We start from the raw sequence: 18,626 nt of genomic DNA, 5'->3' as shown, positions 1-18,626 counted from the left end.
CCCCAAAACGGAATCGCCTGTAATGCGCCATCAACGATTGAATGATCAGTGAAGAGAACATAATTCATGCAGATGCATTCATCTTCTAACGTGCTAAATTTGCGTTGATGTGCAACTCTCCAACTATTTGCTCTTCTTATTTCATTTTGCACACTAGTTCGAAGTTCAACTCTTTGATTTTCGGCGGCATGTTGCTCTTCTATGAATTGAGCCATAGACATGTTTTGAGTCATTGAAAAATTTAAGAAAATATGAAGAAGGTGTGAGTTAAAATGGAAGAGGAATTTGGTATTTATAAGGGGAGATTTATGGCCGTTGGATCAGATTCTACGTAGCGGTGTAGACTAGACTGACCGGTCTTACAAAAACCGCTAACGGTGTACAGAACACCGAACGATGTAGTCTTCACTAAACGGTCGATACTTGCCACTCAGCTAGGCTAGTTTGCCAGCTCCATAATGGGTGCAAAAATGGCAAACTTGAGAGTTTACCATGCCCATAGGAACTGGCCTAAGGAAGTAAAAAAAGAACTTGACTGTAGAAGTAAAAAGTAAAAAAAGACCAAGTGACTAACAGAGGATAGAGGGATAGACTACCCAAGCCAGAAGGGACAAATACCAAAATGTCTAGGGATGAGATTCATCGGCTTAGCCAGCCATGAAAATATCAGTAAACGTATATCTTTCATCAAATTGAAGCAAACAAAAACGAACATGTTTATCTAAACATAAGCGAGTGCAAAGATAAAACAAATTCTCTCCCTCAATTTAATAACAGAATCCATGGCCATAGCCAACAACTCTCTTCTCTTCTCTTCCAACAAACACACTCCTCTCACTTTTACAAACCCAAGCAAGTATCTTCAATTTTGTCAATCTTCTCTTGTGTTCACTTCTCATTCTCTGAAACTTAAGAAAGACTCGTCAATACTAGCTTCAGCCTCACGTTCATTTCCAATCATAAATGTGGACTAAGAGAGTGAATTTAGTGGCCATGGAGTGAGTTTTGTAGAAATTGGTGAAAGTTGTGTGGTCAGAATGAGAATGGAAAATGGAAGTTTAACGACGCTTATGCTGCCAAGCGGCTTGATAACATCATATAAAGCTCGGATGTGGCATGGTGGCACAGTTGAGTTGCTACATACAAATGTTGCTGATGGAGACGATGGAAGTGCTGTTATTCAAGGAGGTGTATCATTGGGTTTGATGTTAGGAAGTGAAGATGGGATGAATAAATGGTCTCCAAGAACATGGGTGCTTCACGACGTAAAAGGGAGTCCTCAGGAATTCATTCAGGCATGTTTATTACCTTATCCTCAATTGTCTTTTCAACTCAAAAGTTTATATCACAAACACAAAAAAATCATAATTGAACCTTAAAATGCAGGTAGAACTAATGAGCAGTGATTCAGAAAAGACAGTTGAAATCAAATACACGGTGACTCTCCACCCGGATAATCTAACATCAGAAATTGCAGTCACTAACTCAACATCTTCATCTATCCAATTGATAGGTTCATTTCTGAGCCACTTAACTGTGAGTAGTCCTGATGCAGCTTATGCTATTGGGCTAGAAGGTTCAAATTACTTGAATAAACCACCCTTGGAGACGAATTTCAGCATTATTCCTCCAGATTTTAAAGATAAACTAACAGGACAAGGGCAATCATGGGTCAAAACAGTGTTTCCTGGACTTCTGCCTAACTGGGTAGAAAAGGTATGGGGAGGCTGGTGATGCAAAAAGTGTAGTCAAGGCAGATGAAGAAATTGAATTGGTAGAGGATGATAACTATGCACAGCTGACTGACAAAATGAGCAGGATCTATACATATGCACCTACAAGGTTTTCATTCAATGACAGGGTAATTGGTTCTTTTGCACTCTTCTTCTAACCATCAACAGATTAGATAATCAGAATCATGTAATGTTTTTGTTTCTTGTTCTATGACAAACAGGGTAGAAGAAACTCGGTTGGAATCGGAAGAGATGGGTTCGAAGAACTGTACATTTTTAGTCCTGGCTCAACCAAAGATTTTTATGGGAAGTATTCTTTCGTGTGTACAGGTCCATCAGCAATGTTAAAACCAATAAACATAAGTCCTGAAGATATCTGGAGAGGTGGACAGTTTATATACAATCCAAATATGTAAACCATGCTGAGAAAGCTCACATCTGTTTCCTGACTTACAATAATCAAGGAAGTATCGATGCAGATATTAAGCATTGTTTTGCTTCACTTTCAAATTCGGGTTTACGCATTTCTGATGGTCAAACAGAACATTAACTAACAAACACAAAGAGTTGGAAATGTACAGACTATTCTTTTAACAACAAAATACTTTACTCATTGAGCAAATAATATCCTACATTTAAGGTGTTACATCTTACAACTAAATACCAGCTACTAACTAGTTATGGCAGTGGCAACTGGATAAGCTCTACTCCAAGAGAAGTCAGTACAAGTTTATGAGATCGGGATCATTCTTGCCTCTTACAATTGTGGAAGCTGATAATTGAGCTTCCTAAACTCAGTAGCCTAAACTAGGTAGGAACAAGTGATCCTTCCTGATTGTCGCTCAACATGGTTGATACCATGATTGCAATGAGAAAAAATAAGACCACAAAAAGGAATTTCATAATAACCTTTGTGAAACTCCGCCTTTTTGGAGTTATACTCTGAGCTATAGTTTTGCATTCAGGAGTTACGCCACTGGAAACTTCATTATTATCCTCCGCAACTACTTCACATGTTGATGAAACAGATTCAGACCCATCTGATGACTGCTTGCATGTCTTCACATTTTCATTATCATTTGGCTCATCATTCATAGGAATTGCGATCATCCTTGCTGGACTCCTTTCCGAATTGCTTGATGCTGGAGTCCTAATCCTCCTGACTGGTTTAGCGGAAGAGTAGTCAGAGTTAGAATCAATCGGATCCTGAAGTGATCGAATGAGTTTCCGTGGAGTTGTAAATATCCTAATATCATCAACATTGCACTGATCGAATCCCCGCTGAAACATAAATGTGGAGAAATGCAGAGTTAACATCCAAAATTAGCCGTGCCAATAAAAGGTAGTAGTCAACAGTAATCAATGCCAAACTCAGACAACTATAGGGAGTAAATAAGCAGATGCCCATCTGTACAGAAAGATCTAATGGAAGATTACCTGAGGACTGGGGGTAGCACATATTGCAACACCATTTCTAGGGGCAGCGTGAACAAACCCTGAGAAGGCCTCCGACTGATCGCCTCCATCATCGCTAAGGTTGTCATCTTCCATATGCTCAGAATAATTTTTCAAGCCATTGCTACTGAAACCATTTGCGTAAAGTCCATCCTTAAGCGATACATCCACTCCACCGTTTTCATTCCTCCAGAGCTTCCTGTAAACTGATCTCCCCCTATAATCAAAATTAGAAGAAGATTGCCCTGTTGACATAGGAGAATCAACAAAAGAATCGTACTCAACCGAATAAACTGTCTGTGATTCTTGTGATACAGCAGAAACTGGAGATCTACTTCTACCACCCCATGAATTCTGCCTCCTGTGGTAATCAGTTCTTCTGGTGAAATTTGACCCCGTAGCTGAACCTGGGTCCTTCTCCAATTTTGATCCTTTATCTGAAGCTATCAATTTGGATCCTTTATCCGAAGCTATCAATTTTGCAGTCTGCAATGCTTCATAAGCAGCTCCCTTCACAAATGCCATCTGATCATTGTCGCACTTCTCCATTTCCTCCATCACTGTCTCAAGCTCTGAGAATATACTCCTGGGATCGACGCACTTCATCAAGAAATTCACCATCTGAATCGCTGATAACCTTTTCTGGGAATTACCCTCTACTACTCCAACATTCAGGATTCTCAATCCAGATCGAATTAGAGATCTTGCATAGGCCTCAACAATTAGGCTGTTATTCTTGCCCAGTGACATAGCCAAGCTCATGTGTGAATTGCTCTGAGTTGGTTTCTCTTCCAATGCTCCAGCAACTCTCAGACAAACCTCATTGACCAGCTCATCTGATGCAAATCTCCAGTTATCTGAATCTACCAGGGATTTAAGACAGAGAGCAGCTCCAACTGCAAGACTTTCTTGAGTACCCAAGAGAGATTCAGAAAGAGGCTTACAAAGAGATTCAATTATCCTTTTTTTCTTGTCTTCAGGTGTTGATGGATCTATTGCATACCTTGCAATTGCAGGTACCACCTTAGAACAAGCCTGTTGAAGAGGAAAAGACCCAGCACTCGATGTTAAAGTCCTGATAATGGTGAACATTATGTTGTCAATCTGAGGCACAATATTAGTTCCATGAACTCTAGCCAGGACTTCATAGAGAGAAATTGTGTGTTCCCCAGCCATTGAACCAGGATTTTTTGTTTCAGAAACCTGGGCAAGAAACATAGGAATGGCCTTTGAATCAAGGTCTTTTACATAGGATTTTAGTGCTTTCATTGCTGATTTCCTACTATCAGCATCTTTATCCAAATTTGCTAGCTCCCTTCTCATTACTGGACTCAGATTTCTACCCATTGATAAATCTAACAAAAACAAACAAACAAATTTAATAAAAATCCATTCTTTATGTAAAATTAAGAAGAACACACATGAAAAAATGAGTAATTTTGCCGAGAACCAAGAAAAGGGGTTTTTCAAAAAGTCATCAAATTAAGAATCATTTTTAAGGGTTTTCTCATCTGGGTTCGCTTTAACAATGAATCCAGCAAAGTATTAAAGATGGGTTTTCTGCAAAACCTCATAAATCTAAAATTTTCAACTTGAAAAACAGATCTTTTTTTTCAGAAAAATAACAAGAAGGGTTTATCAGTGGGTAGAAGCAGAACCCCCTTTTTCTTTCATGCATGAATATTCTAGTAATCATCGATATAAGAAACCAAAAAACACACAACAAGAGATTAAACAAAAAAAAAAAAAACGTACCTGATTGAGAGAATCAAATCTTATCTTTGGTATTTCACTAGTTTTACTTCAAAGTATAGTGAGTTTACACTAGAGAATGTGATGATGAAAATCCCTAATCAGAAACAGAGATTTGTTTAAGTTAGGGTTTTCATGAAACGATTGAAAGATTAAATTTTTTTTTTTATTTTTTTAATTTTTTATTTCTGAGAATTTATTGCAAGATCTGGGTCTGTGGAAAAATAATAAAAACCTTTCCTTTTATTAGGTTCAGTTGAAACAGCAGCGCTTGAGTTGAGAGTTGAGACGGTGAGTGAGAGTGTTTTGTTTTGTTGTGTCTTGATGTTCGAACTCTTTATTTAAAATTACCCCGCCATCCTTTCTAATACAATTTCCTTTGACCTCATTTTTGTTTTTGTTGGACAATTTTACCCTTGGTTCAACACATCACTTCGATGGAACCTACATAAGAACCACGCCTTCAAAATTACCATCAGTAGTTATAATAATGAAAAATGATAACGAAAAATCGAGTTTTAGAAGTAAAAGGGGTAAAATGGTCATTTGGGAGGTAGAGCTGTACTAGTTGATGCGAAGACAAAACACAAAAGTACAGCTGTAGAGCATCTTTTAGATAATTCGAATTTTGAAATTTGATTTCATCCCGCTCCTTTTTTCTCTTTTTATTCTACCGTGCTGTCAATTTTATATTATTCAAAATAATTTCTGAATCGGACAAAATTTAACAAAAAAAATCATGGAGAAGTCTCTTAGTTGTCTCATCTGATGGTCACCACTCACCACGTGATTTCTCTTTTTTAATTGGACGACTGTTGGTCTACTGCTTGATACATACCTATCTGCTGCCGATCTAGTCTCGTGGATGTGGTGGTGGTCCAATGGATGAAACTGTCGCATGGCTCGTTTCAAATTTTCAAGTTCTCCTCCTGCTACTATTTTGTAAAAGAAACAACTTTCTATACAACCACCCGCGAAATAAGTGGCATTTGGGTCCAGTAGCTGTACGTGAGGGGTTGGAAAATCCAACCGTGATTGCAACTTCCTACCATCCACCACTACAATATTAGGAATGTTATAATTTGATTTTATTGAGCCCCATGCTTATGCACATGTCAAACATCAAAATTTATCACGTACATCAAAGTGGCAAACGTATGTAGCAACGTGTCAAATATACCACTTAGGTATGCACGAAGGAGTTTCCAGTGAACGATAAAATTTCCATTGTTAAATGGTCTTAACATCGCTCGATGGTCAGTTCAGTACCTAGTCACGCTGTCGTTCGTTGACTGGATCATCGCTCAGTTTCTCATCCAACGACTACAATTTTCCCCTTTATAATTACCTAAGTTCAAATTCATTTCAACTCACAGCAGAATTTCTATAGAACGCGCAATTGGGGATATGGAAACTAATTGGGGGATATGAATTACTTCCCCCAACCAAAGGTGTCTGCTAAGGGGTTTTTTTGTGGCAAAAAATACTAAAACACCCTTAGATTAATTAAAAAATATTATGAAAAGACTGTTATACCCTTTATACTAAAACATAAAATCAAAAACCCAATCAAATATCCCCCATTTCTCTACCAATTCCGGCATTCTCAGTTAGGGTTAGGTTTCGAGAAAAAAATATTCTTCATCGTTCTTCATCGTCGATTCAAATTTTTTTTCATCGCTTAAAGCTTACCCGAATCCATAACAATGCCGCCACGAAAGAAATCCGATGCCCAATCGAAATTAAAATCGATTGCTCAACAGAATTTAGAGAAAAGGCTTGCATTGATTGCTCAAGAGCAAGAACACGAAGAACAAGAGTTATCGGACGATCAACTACTTAGAAATATGGCTTATGTGAGAAGGTAAGTCATTTAAAACTGTTTAATTAGTGTTTCAATCGATTTGTAGCTATGGGTTTAGGTCAAAATCGCGAAACCCTGACTAAAACAGTTGAATTTCAGTAGTTCTGGCACTCAATTTCGTATGAATACAACACCGGAAATCAGTACCGGCATTCAATCTAGGATGAAGACCACACCGGTAATCAGTTCCGGCATCTAATTTAGGTTGAAGACCGCACCGGAACTTAGTTTCAGCATTGTATTTAGGATGAACACCACTTCTGAACCTAGTACCGACATTGATTTGAACTTTTACGAGTACGCCGGTGGTAAGCTTCTAATAAACAGAAAACCCTAGGATTTTGTTATTTGTACCGGTGTACATTTTAGGTTAGATTCCATGCCGGTACTTGAGTTTTGGTATCCAGAAACTTTAGAACTAGTATCGACATCCTCAACAATTTCTTTTCAATGTTGAACCTGTGTTCCGACATTTGTTTTTATTTTACGTAGCTGCCGGTACTGGTGTTTTCTTATCCAGGAATTTGCTATAGTGTACCGGCATCTTAGAAATTTATTTGTCAATACCGGTAGTTGCACCCGGCATGTAATCCTTTGAATTTACCATGCCGGTATTAGCTTCCGGCATGTTCGATACTTTTTTTCAGTATGCCGGTAGTGATGATTCTATGCCGTGATGTGGTGTATCTATGCCGATATTAAAAATGAAAGTTAGTTGTCTTATATTTATTTCGTGCTTCTTTTGAAATAGATCTAAAGCAAATGAAGCTAACAAAGGAAAAGCTAAAGATGTTGTCACTAAGAAAAGAATGAAGGATGGTCTTGATACTCCTCAGTTTCTGCCTCCTCGAGGGAAAAACAAAAAGCGTTTGGGTGCTGATACAAGAGGGGAAATTTGGGAGAGTGGTCGTGATCGTAGTGAAATCGTAATCCGTGAATCTACCGGAGCTGTTGAGGAGGAAGATGAGCAAGATGAAGAGGAAAGTGAGGAGGAAGATAATGAGATTGATCCAACTCAATTAGAAAACCAAAGCCAAGGAGTAGTGGAACAAGGTGGTCCAAGTCAACAACCCACACAAGGCAAGGGGAAAGGCAAATGCAAAGTAAAAGTTAAAGGTTCGCACCTTCCTCATGTTGATGACATGATACCTGATGATGATCATGGTAAAATTTGGGGCGCAGCTTCTCATGATCCGGGGTATCTATTTGGCTACAAGCACTGGTGGGCTCGTACTATATATCAAACCTATGTAAAATTTTATATCTCTTGCATATGTATTGTTTTGTATTTATGCATAATCTCTTGATCGTATTATCTCGTAATTGTAGGATTATACGAAAGTTGTGCGTGTTTGCCGAAACCAAGTCGCAGCTCATTGGAATTTGTCTAAGGAGCATGAAGAGGTTCAAGCAATAGTTAATGATTCTGGTATATATCCTTTGGTTGAAAATTATGTGAAGCCAGATATCGTGACAGTCAATTACTTCGTCGAAAGGTATCATGGTAATCAGATACCATGCACTTCCCATTTGACGAGATGACCTTGATCCCTGATGATGCTCATAACATTCTAGGCTTGAGTGTTACCGGCAAATCAATTGCAGAAGGAGATAATCATTCTTTTGAGCTAGAATGGACGAAGTTGCACGAGCTTACTAAAGAGTTGTTTGGTTGGGAATACAAAACTTTTGTGGAAAGCTTCTATGTATCTAAGCTTAATAGGACAAACACCATCAAGCTGACCCTGCTTAAGGAGGAGTTTCAAAACTCAAAGGAAAGAAGTTTTAAGGATGGATGGGACACCGCATAGATTCTTTATACAGCTGCTGCGTACATGTTATTCATCTTGGGAACTAGGGTATTCCCTGACACTAGTGGAAACAGGGTTAGTGCAAACTACCTTGAATACTTGGATCCGTTGGAAGAGGTCTTTAGCTATTCTTGGGGCACCGTGGTAATGGCACATTTGATGACGGAGATGAGAAGGGCCTCTAAGGAGGTTACAAACCAATTTGTCGGTAATTTCACTCTACTCCATGTAATTTTGTTTTTAAACTTATGTTCTTATTTATATTGTTCACATGTACCCTTTTCATGAACTTAAAAACAAAATTTACTGATTTTTGTATGTATCATTTCACATTTGTATAGGTGTGGGCTTATGAACATTTCCCAACATTGTTCAAGGACAACCCCTTCTTGAAGTTTAATCCCGTTGATGACCCCGGGGAGCCTAGAGCCAAGAGATACGAGTTCAACAACCATCTGAAACCCGGTAACGATGATCAACTGACAAAAATAAGATTGGATCTGGACGCGATGACTACCAAAGATGTTGTATTCGACCCTTACAAGGAGGCTATATAAAACCGCCAATATTTGAGGTTTTATAACGTTGCATTTTACAATGGGCCTTTGTTCCACCCAAAGGGATACGTTATGGCTGATCCTCGAAGTGTGATGCAGCAACTTGGATACAAGCAATTACCCTCCTTCATGACAACCTCTACTGAAAGGTATCAGATTGACCTTTCTGTGTCCATGACAAGTTCCACAAGGTTGAGAGTAGAGTATGATCCAATTCCAGAACCAACACATTGGAGGGATAGAGAACCGCGTCGTTTGGTAGATACTAGTAATTGGGAGATTGAGATCAACGGTGATGAAGCCGATCCCGCCTACATTGGTAATTACTTGGAATGGTCACATCCTTTTGTCGTGCGTCCCGAAGACGTCGAAGTTCCACCCCAGAAAAACCCTCCCGTTCCAACTCCTATAGAGGCACCATCTACAATGACCCAACTTAATAACACCGTTGGATTTCTAGTAAGTATTGTTAATTGCTTACTCGTTTAATGTACACATAATTTTATATTAGCATATATATACTAATTATGTGTCGTATGTATGAAACTAGCGGTATCGGCTTGGCAAGTTGAAGAAGATGTTGGGTTGCAAGTACGAGGAAGGATAGGTGCTATCCCTTGAATAAATGAATGAAGCCGTGGAAAAGCTTGATAAAATTGAAGACCCAAGTGAAAGAACTTTGTTTGGGGAAACAAGAAAGGTGCTCGTTTCCAAGAAGCAAAAGACCAAGTGATGAACTCTATAGTTGTGTTTCGTTATTTGGATGGTGGTTGTTATGTTTTGAACAATTTCTAACTTTGTTGAACTCTATAGTTGTGTTTTTGGTTGAACTCTTTATTTGTTTGGTTTACTTTTGGTTTATGATACTTTGATGAAGAACATTTAAGCATGATTCAATTGTTTGGTTTATGTTGAACATGTTTAGATTTCTAGTAAAATGTTGTCTATGTAAGTTTTCTTTACACGAGAAGTGCCGGCATTCAAATGTTTAAGTTCCACAACACTGGTATTGGTTCCGGCATTAAAATCAATTTAAATTCTATGCCGCCATTTGTACCGGCACGAAACAATTTACTCCAAAACCATGTCGGGCACAGTGGATGAAAATGACCAAGTTTCTGTGTAAATTATGGGTAGTTCCAGCATTCAAAAAACTATTGAATCTACGCCAGAATTCTGATTTTCTTACTCTTGCATATTTTTGCATAATTCCGGCATTGGATTTTGATAAATATACTATGCCGGTATTGTTTATAAATAGGTTACGAATGCTCTATTTATTCATTCCTAGATAATCTATTACATTGGATTTCAACTTTAAATTAAAACATACTAAAACATGGTAATGGAACACTTTTGGTTTAAGACGATCTCTTAATTAGTAAGCCATCCCTTTTCAATAATTGCGGAACCTTTGAGCCTTTCGCGAATATCTTCGAAGACATCGTCTGGAATCTCGGTGTCAATGACCATCTTCATTGGTTCATCTTCTCTTTCGACATATTCCTTTGCCTTCATATAACACCCATCACACCCATCAATAGGCTTGCATTGGTCCTTGTGGTTTTTTCTTGATTCTGCTGGTTCAACAACTTTGTCAAACCATTGAAACTCATCACATTTGGGGTAATTCAAACACCTTAGAAACATTCTTCCATTTTCAGCATCATCAGTTTTTGCAATCCAAAACCGGCGTGTCCCATCACAACTTCTACACTTTTAATAAATAAAAGGACAGTCCATGGCTAGATGAGAAGGTGACTTGCAAATTTGACACCTGCAATGATGATTCTGTAAGAGAAGTTTATATTAGTTATGCGTCATAGTAGTGAAGATTTTAACTGTCCATATATTGTTAGTAATGTTCAATCTACTTACTTTGAAAATAGAGTTTGATCGCTTGTGAACTTTAACCGTGCTTGATTGATCTATTTTTTGGTGCTTGCTTTCTTGATAGAAGGATTTTTGTTATTTGGTGGGTGCTTTGTGTAGATTTTTCCAAACGAATGGGGGGTATTATATAGAAATGAATCTCCAACGGTCTTATTTTTCAAAAAACTAGCCGTTTTTTTTTTAAATTCACAAATACCGGCATGGTCGCAATAATATACTCAATGCCGGTATATCGTACCGGCGCCAAACCATGTTGTTCAACCATGCCAGTAATTGTTGCATATTTCTCTGTGAAGAAATTAACTTGTTCCGGTATGAACATTTAACGGTAAACTATACCGGTACTGGGTGCCGGCATCTTATGTCTGCCGGAGTTTGGGTGATTTCAAAAAAACTAGTCGTTGGGTTTTTTATCTATATAAAGAGAGCTAATACTTTGACCCAAAAGCCCAAAACTCGTGTGTTCTTATATATCTCCTTGAGCCTCTTAACTTATAAACCCTAAACCCTAGAATAATCATCTACAAATAGCTAAGTATAGTAACTAATCCCACATACAACAAATGGCGTCGTTCGACTCCGAGGAAGATTTAGCAATCACCCAAGCATGGTACGCCGAAACTCGTCCTTCAACTATAGATAACAGCACGCGGGATTCCATGTGGTTGGAGATTTTTAACAAATTTATTCACGATTACGGTAACCCGATAGGAAGAACTACTCAAAAAAATGAGCAATGACACGACATCATCGTAAATGCGGTGGTTGAGTATCTAAAAATGAAACACCGGATCAAGCATGCTACCCATAATAGATTGTCCCCTCAACAACTTGTAAGTATCTTTATGATTAATTCGACACAATCCACTCTTTTTCAAATTTTATGTAACAAACTAAGTTTTTGTGTTGTTTTTGTAGCATGAAGCCGTGAAAACGCGTTACTTACAGGAAAAGAGAGAAGCATTCATGTTTGATGTCAACGTGAACCACATTGTAAGCAAAGTCATGGAGTACCACCAGCTGGGTGAATCGGAGACGGATTCTTCCTAAGAAAATTGATAGGTTTAATGGTATTTGGTTAGGTTTTTAGGGTAGTTTTTGGTAAGCTTTTGTGGGTACATCTCTATGTAAACCCTCATGAGACTAAACTCGTCCACTTGGGTCACCAAGTGGTTTAAATGCTTGATGCACGTGCTAAGTGCATTCGTGCTTCCTGCGACAAGGATTACATTTGAAATAAATTATAGTTCCGGCTTACATCGTTAACATAATTCAATACTGTTATATCTCTGGCATAAAAACTATATATTATTTTATGCCGGAATTTGGTGTTAAAATGTTGTGTGCAATAAACCATGTTTCTGCTTTGAATTTATATACATTACTGTGCCGGTATAAACTACCGGCATGGTCGAACATTTTCCGTTCACTGCCGGAATTGAAAATTCAATGCATAACGGCTATTTTTTTTAAACCATAAACCAGTAAAGACCATTTCCAGCGTGGGATCTAAGTTACCGACAATGCCGGAATGATAAAGTGGAAAAGAGCCGTTGTGTCCTCATCTATTTAAAGTGGATACACCTATTGTAGTTGATACCTCAAGAAAAAAAATAGGTGAGCTTCAACACATTTCTCTGATGGCAAATCAATCACCAACTACTGATTTCAGAGAATTCTTATATGAAAAAAAAATTATCCACTCCGATAGGGAATCAATCATCAACCACCACCAACTCAATTCCCATGATACTAGAAAAACTTAGAAGGAAGGAGCAAATCACCAAGTCACTTGCCGCAATGGAAGAAGAGATACTTAGAAGGAAAAGAGTAGAAGAAGAGGCGGCAATAGAAGCAAAATATCGCAAAGAAACTAAAGATATATACGAAACGTGTAAAACAAGCGAAGATAGAAGCGGATGTTGAGGAAGAAACCCAATGAATTAAAAATTACTACATAGTATTGAATCTCGTCCCGAGAAATGATGTTAGTTGCAATTAGTTTAAGATCTTTCATTTCATGTGTAACGTTGTTTGTGCGGTTAATGTTTCTAATTTTATTTCCTTAAGATTAGTATGAGGGCCTGTTTGGGTTAATGTTATTTATTTCCTTAAGATTATGTGGTTAATGTAGTTTTTTTCCTTAAGTTTATTTCCAGTGTCGGCATTGAAAAAGAACCAAATACTATACCGTTACAAGTGCCGGTATTGTAGACACAATTTAAACTTATTATCAGAATGCCGACATAGAATTGTACCATATGTCCATGCCGGAATTATAACGGTTACAAACCCAATTTATGTGGCAGTTACAAACCCCTTAATTCCACTTATGAAAGTTCGACAACTAATTGTAACTCCTTATTCTTCTCCATTGTAACTGTCGCACCAATTATCCCCCATTGTAACCGTTACAAACTCCCTTATTCCATTTATGTGAAGGTTACAAACTCCATTATTACATAAAATTGACGGTTATATAATGGAAACGGTTCCATCTTTCAATTTCTTTGTTTTCACTTCGCAATTCCAAAAGAACTTCCAAAACCACTAAACTCCATTATTTGGTTTCATCCTCTGAACCCAATTCATTCAGTTCTTCAAACCCAAAAAAGAATGGGTCCTCGCAAACCTGCTGAAAAAACCAAAACCTAATCCTGGTGGTAAATCGAAATCAGAAGCATCTATTGAACAAGATGATGAGGAGTAAATAACATAGATGATGAGGTAAGTGATGTCTATGTTTATTGAAGCATTCTTAGGGTTTATTTCATAATATAAAAAACAAAAATTGAAACTTGCATGTTTATTGTTTGTACTAGGTAAAAAGAAATTTGAATTTGCAATTTAGTGGATTTGAAATTGAATTTAGTGAATTGAAATTCCAATTTAGTTTCGGCGTACCATTAAATTTGAATACAATGCCAGTTTATATGTCCTGAATCCCCCTTTTATTGCATGTAAGTTATAAGAATACAGGCATAGAAACCCTATAAATTTCAACGCTGGCACCTCTGCCGGCAGTATCGTAATGTTCACTATCCATACCAGTTTTGATCACCTTATTTTGTTAAATCTCTGTAGACAATTCCCATGTTACCGGCATGGGATTTTATTTACATACAATGCCGTTACCGGAAGACGGCATAGCATCCTTTCAGATTACAATGCCAGAACATATGCCGGCAGTATCGTTATGTTCACCGGCCATGCCGGTTCTGATTTTCTTATTTTGTTAAATCTCATTTTGTACGTAGGTCAAAAGCTGCAAAAACGAAGAAGGGAAAGGGAAAAGCTGTTGATGAAGGAAAACCCAAGTATTCTCGGCCTCGACGTAGTCGAGATGATCCGGAACGTGGTACGGTCATGATTCAGAAGATTCCCCCGGAGGGAGACACAAGCAGCGATGATGATGCTGAGTGGGAGAAATTTGTACCTCCTGATCCAGCAGGTGCAATTCTCTCCTCACAATCATCTTCCATTTTCACAAAAAATTTCCACTCAAAAATATTTTTCCTTCCTTCTACTCTCACCTCCCTCACACAAATTCAAATAAAAATACACACTACTCTATCCCCCAAATACTTAAGATTTTACTAATTATTATTGACCACTAAACATGATTAGTGAGGGATAGATTAGGAATTAAAAAAATAATTACATAAGGGGTGACCCAGATTTGATATTTGGATCCCTATTTTGTCATGTTGCTATATCCCCCAATTGCGCGTTCTTTCTAAATCTCTCTAGAGTTTCTTTATCTGTTAATATTCTTCCGATGTAAAACAAGATTAACCAATCATACATTCTCTATAAATACCCAAGTTCAAATTCATTTCAACTCACACCAGAAATTCTAAATCTCTCTAGAATTTCTTAATCTCTCAATATTCTTCTGATGTAAAACAAGATTAACCAATCATACATTTTCTACACTTATTAATTTCTTAATTTTTTGTAATGTTGATTCACAATCTCAACGTCAAGGCAAAGGTAAAGGTAAAAAGGTCAAAGTTCTGGGTGCAAAATTCAACATCACATAAGATGAATGTATTTGTCGTAATTATGTTTATTTTACCCAAAATTGTATCGATGGTGCACAACAGCATGGTAACACCATGTGAGATAACATATTTCTTGGATATCAAGAGAAAACCATGAACATCAATGATCGTGATACGACTGGGTTAGCATGACGCTTCATTACGGTCAATAAGGAAGTCGCCTCTTATGTTGCATTGATAATGCAAGCCAAGAGAGGCCGGGAGAGTGGTCTCGTGGATGGTGATGTTGAAAGACAGGTTCGTACAGAATGACGCATAAAATGGCAAAAAAAAAAATCATTCGAAAGTTGTTATCATATTTGGAAGGTGCGTACCTTTATATTGACCGCCATATCAAAAAAAGCGTGACATATCCAACAACAAAAAAAAACATGCCAAGCAGCAACTTCTAGGATAACGGTTGGTTTTGGGTAATGACCCTTATATTGACTGGACCAGTAAACAGGGCATCCCTGCCATACTCAATGCATACAATCAAGACTACCTAGCAATCCTGGGAATTCCCTTTCCCTATTCTCCCTTAATTTTTTCCTAGCATCTTCCTCAGTTGGTTTTCGTAAATATGTTGGACCAAAATGATTACTTATTACTTTGCAAAACAATGAAACATAAGTGAATGAAGTTATTTTGCCCATACGAAGGTACTCATCATTCGCATCCGCTGGTTTTCCATAACCTAGAATCCTTAGAGTCGAAGTAACTTTTTGTTTAGGACTATGACCTCTAATATTTAGTGCATCAAACTGATAATTAAATTGAGGTTCTACTCCACAAAGCTCATCAATAATCTTTTCCACCATGTAGGTGTTGAGGCATGTGGAATCGATGTTGGAAGTCTTGATCAAAGTATACACATTTGGGAAGAAAATAATCGTGCATCAGCTTCTGGTGGTGAAATTCCCTCCATCGATACATATATCTTCTTAATAATACTTCTTTTGGATCTGGAACTCTAGGTATTTGGCCTGAACATACGAGCATCAGAGTGTCGATTAGTTGTTTATCTTCACCTTCATCACCATCAAGTTGTTGCACCTCCGTTGATGTATTTATTACTATAATCTAAACTGATTCATAAAAACATTCCACTCTATTGGATCTTTCCATTGATGATTATGAAATTTAAAATCGAGAATACAGATAAAGGAATTGGTAAAATATATGTAGAAGTAGGTGTGAGTAATTTGAAGAAGTATATGTGGGTATATATAGGAGCAAGCAGGGTGGAAATAGTGGTTACAAAATAGTCGTTGAACGATATAGGAATGATTGAGCGATGAAGACTATCAGGCTAGCGAGCGAGGCTATGACGCCAACAATATTCATAATATCGCCAGCGCTATAAATAATAATTGTCGACAATAACTCTATCGCTTAGTTGTTTTTCCATATGAACAACAAACTTAATCAAATTATGTCTAACCTCGATATTAGATTAAATGATCGAAACCTCTTAGATACCAAGACTTAGATACAAAAACTGCATGATTATGAAGAAGAGATCTGGAAAATAAAAGGTAAAGAAAATACCATTCAATTAGGAGATAGAAATACCAATTTTTTTCGACCAAAATGTTGTTATTAGACAAATAAGGAATATGATTATGGGTTTATATGATAATAATAACAATTGGATGGAGGGAAGAGATAAAATTACATACTGTCTAAATATTTATTTTGAAACCCTTCTAACTACCTCTAAGCCAGTAATAAACAATGATATAGTTATCTTAGTTCCTTCCTCCATCTCTGAGTTACATAATGAGCAACTTATGGAGTCTCTTCTGAAGAAATCCATGCTGCCCTCTTTGGAATGCTTCCTAATTCCAGCCCTGGCCCGGATGAGTTTCCTGCTTATTTTTTTCAAAAAAATTGGAGCATTGTCAAAACTGATATTATAGAAACTTTTAAGGCTTTTTTTTAGGAGTGGGCATATGATAACCAAGTTGAATCAAACCTATATATCCTTAATCCCAAAAATCCTTCATCTTATAGGTGCTAGGAATTACAGACCTATTAGTCCATGCAACATAGTGTATAAGATTATCTCTAAAGTTATTGCCAATAGGATAAAGCCCTTCCTTGACAGATTGATATCCCCATATCAATCTGTTTTTGTCAAACAACGTCTTATCTCTGACAACATCCTTGTGTCTCATGAGATAATTCATGCTATGAGGAAGAAAAAGAAGAGTAAAACTGAATTTCTAGGTCTAAAAATAGACATGTCCAAAGCCTTTGACCGTATTGAATGGGATTTTCTCATTGCCATCCTCCGTAGAATGAGGTTCTGCAAAACTTGGTGTTCTCTCATCTTCCAATGTATTAACACTAGTCAGTCTTCTATTCTTGTGAATGGTGTACCTTGTAAACTATTCAAGCCCTCTAGGGGATCAAGACAAGGGGATCCTTTATCCCATTATCTGTTCATTGTTTGTATGGAATCCTTCTCAAGGACTCTATTAAATGCTGAACAACAAGGTCTTATTTCTGGTTTTAAAATTAATAAGAGTTGCCCCTTCATCAGTCATTTACTTTTCCCAGATGACTGGCTGATTTTTTTCGAAAGCTAACATTGCCCACAACAAAAATCTTCTGAATGTCTTAGAAGACTATGGTAAAACCTCTGGGCAGATGATAAAATTTTTCAAGTATGGTATTTGTAAAGACCCGCAAGTTTGTCAACGCTATTATACCGGTCAAGTGTCGAATTAGCCAATAATAACTCGATTAGTTTAACACGAACATCAATTAATATGAATTAATCTAACAACGACTTAGCTACAAAACTAGTACTGTTGAATAGGTCACGGAAAGTTGTGTAGAATGGACTACTCGAATGTGTCGATCGAATACCGGGCGAAGAAGATATCATTGGATAAATATGAAAGGAAAAGTAGTCTTTTTGGTTTGGACGCCCTTAACAATTTTATGGGTGCCTTTATAAGTTTTAGTCGGCCTTATCCCTTGTCGATCGAGAGGATAACTCTCATTCTATTTTCTTCTAGGGGGTTAGTCCTCGAGTGATTTCGGGGGAGTTGAGTGTATTTTAAATCTCAGAGAGTTTGAGAGAGTGTAGGGAGTTTGAGAGAGTTTGGTGTTTTTGAGTTCAGGGAGTTTGGGGGAGTGTAGGGATTTTGAGAGAGTTTATTAGAGGGAGTTCGGGGGAGTTTGGGGGAGTTTGAGAGAGTTCACTCCTAACTCATTCTCTTTTAAGAAACAATAAACCCTCATTTGCAAATAACATTGATCTTTAATCAAAAGAAAAAAATAAATGAAAATGATCATATCTCTGTATCAATAGTATATTATTTTGTGTAACGGGATATTTTTTTCCCTTCAATTTAACGGTCTCCATACAATTCTAACTCCCTTTGTTCACGAACATTTTCCCACATATCATCCGCTATACTCTTTCTCCATGCATTAGCTTCTTGACGTTGTTGTTCTTGAGTTTGTTGTGTCAAAATTTCGTCGTCATTTACAAGCGTTGATGG

At 37.4% G+C, this 18,626-nt stretch overlaps 1 protein-coding gene and 1 pseudogene across 2 annotated transcripts; one reads left to right on the top strand and one right to left on the bottom strand.

The window, feature by feature from the left end:
- The first annotated feature begins 708 nt into the window (after nt 1–708).
- On the top strand, nt 709–2,346 carry LOC113322157 (annotated as a pseudogene).
- Nucleotides 2,322–5,219, bottom strand: LOC113322156 (protein SINE1-like). Of its 2 annotated transcripts, none has more exons than XM_026570194.1 (3): nt 4,944–5,219; nt 3,171–4,543; nt 2,322–3,011 (listed from the first exon to the last, which is right to left on the bottom strand). In XM_026570194.1, exons 2-3 carry the CDS (start codon nt 4,533–4,535, stop codon nt 2,541–2,543), a joined length of 1,836 nt encoding a protein of 611 aa, XP_026425979.1. In that variant the 5' UTR covers nt 4,536–4,543; nt 4,944–5,219; the 3' UTR covers nt 2,322–2,540. The 2 variants fall into 2 exon arrangements, with proteins under 2 accessions (XP_026425979.1, XP_026425978.1); XM_026570193.1 differs by having other exon boundaries at nt 2,322–3,014; nt 4,944–5,216.
- Between the last annotated feature and the right edge of the window lie 13,407 nt (nt 5,220–18,626).

The sequence above is a fragment of the Papaver somniferum genome, chromosome 11 (genome assembly GCF_003573695.1).
Source record: "Papaver somniferum cultivar HN1 chromosome 11, ASM357369v1, whole genome shotgun sequence".
Lineage (NCBI taxonomy): Eukaryota > Viridiplantae > Streptophyta > Magnoliopsida > Ranunculales > Papaveraceae > Papaver > Papaver somniferum.
The sequence above is the reverse complement of the archived record's forward strand: the minus strand, read 5'-3'. Positions and strand labels throughout refer to the sequence as shown.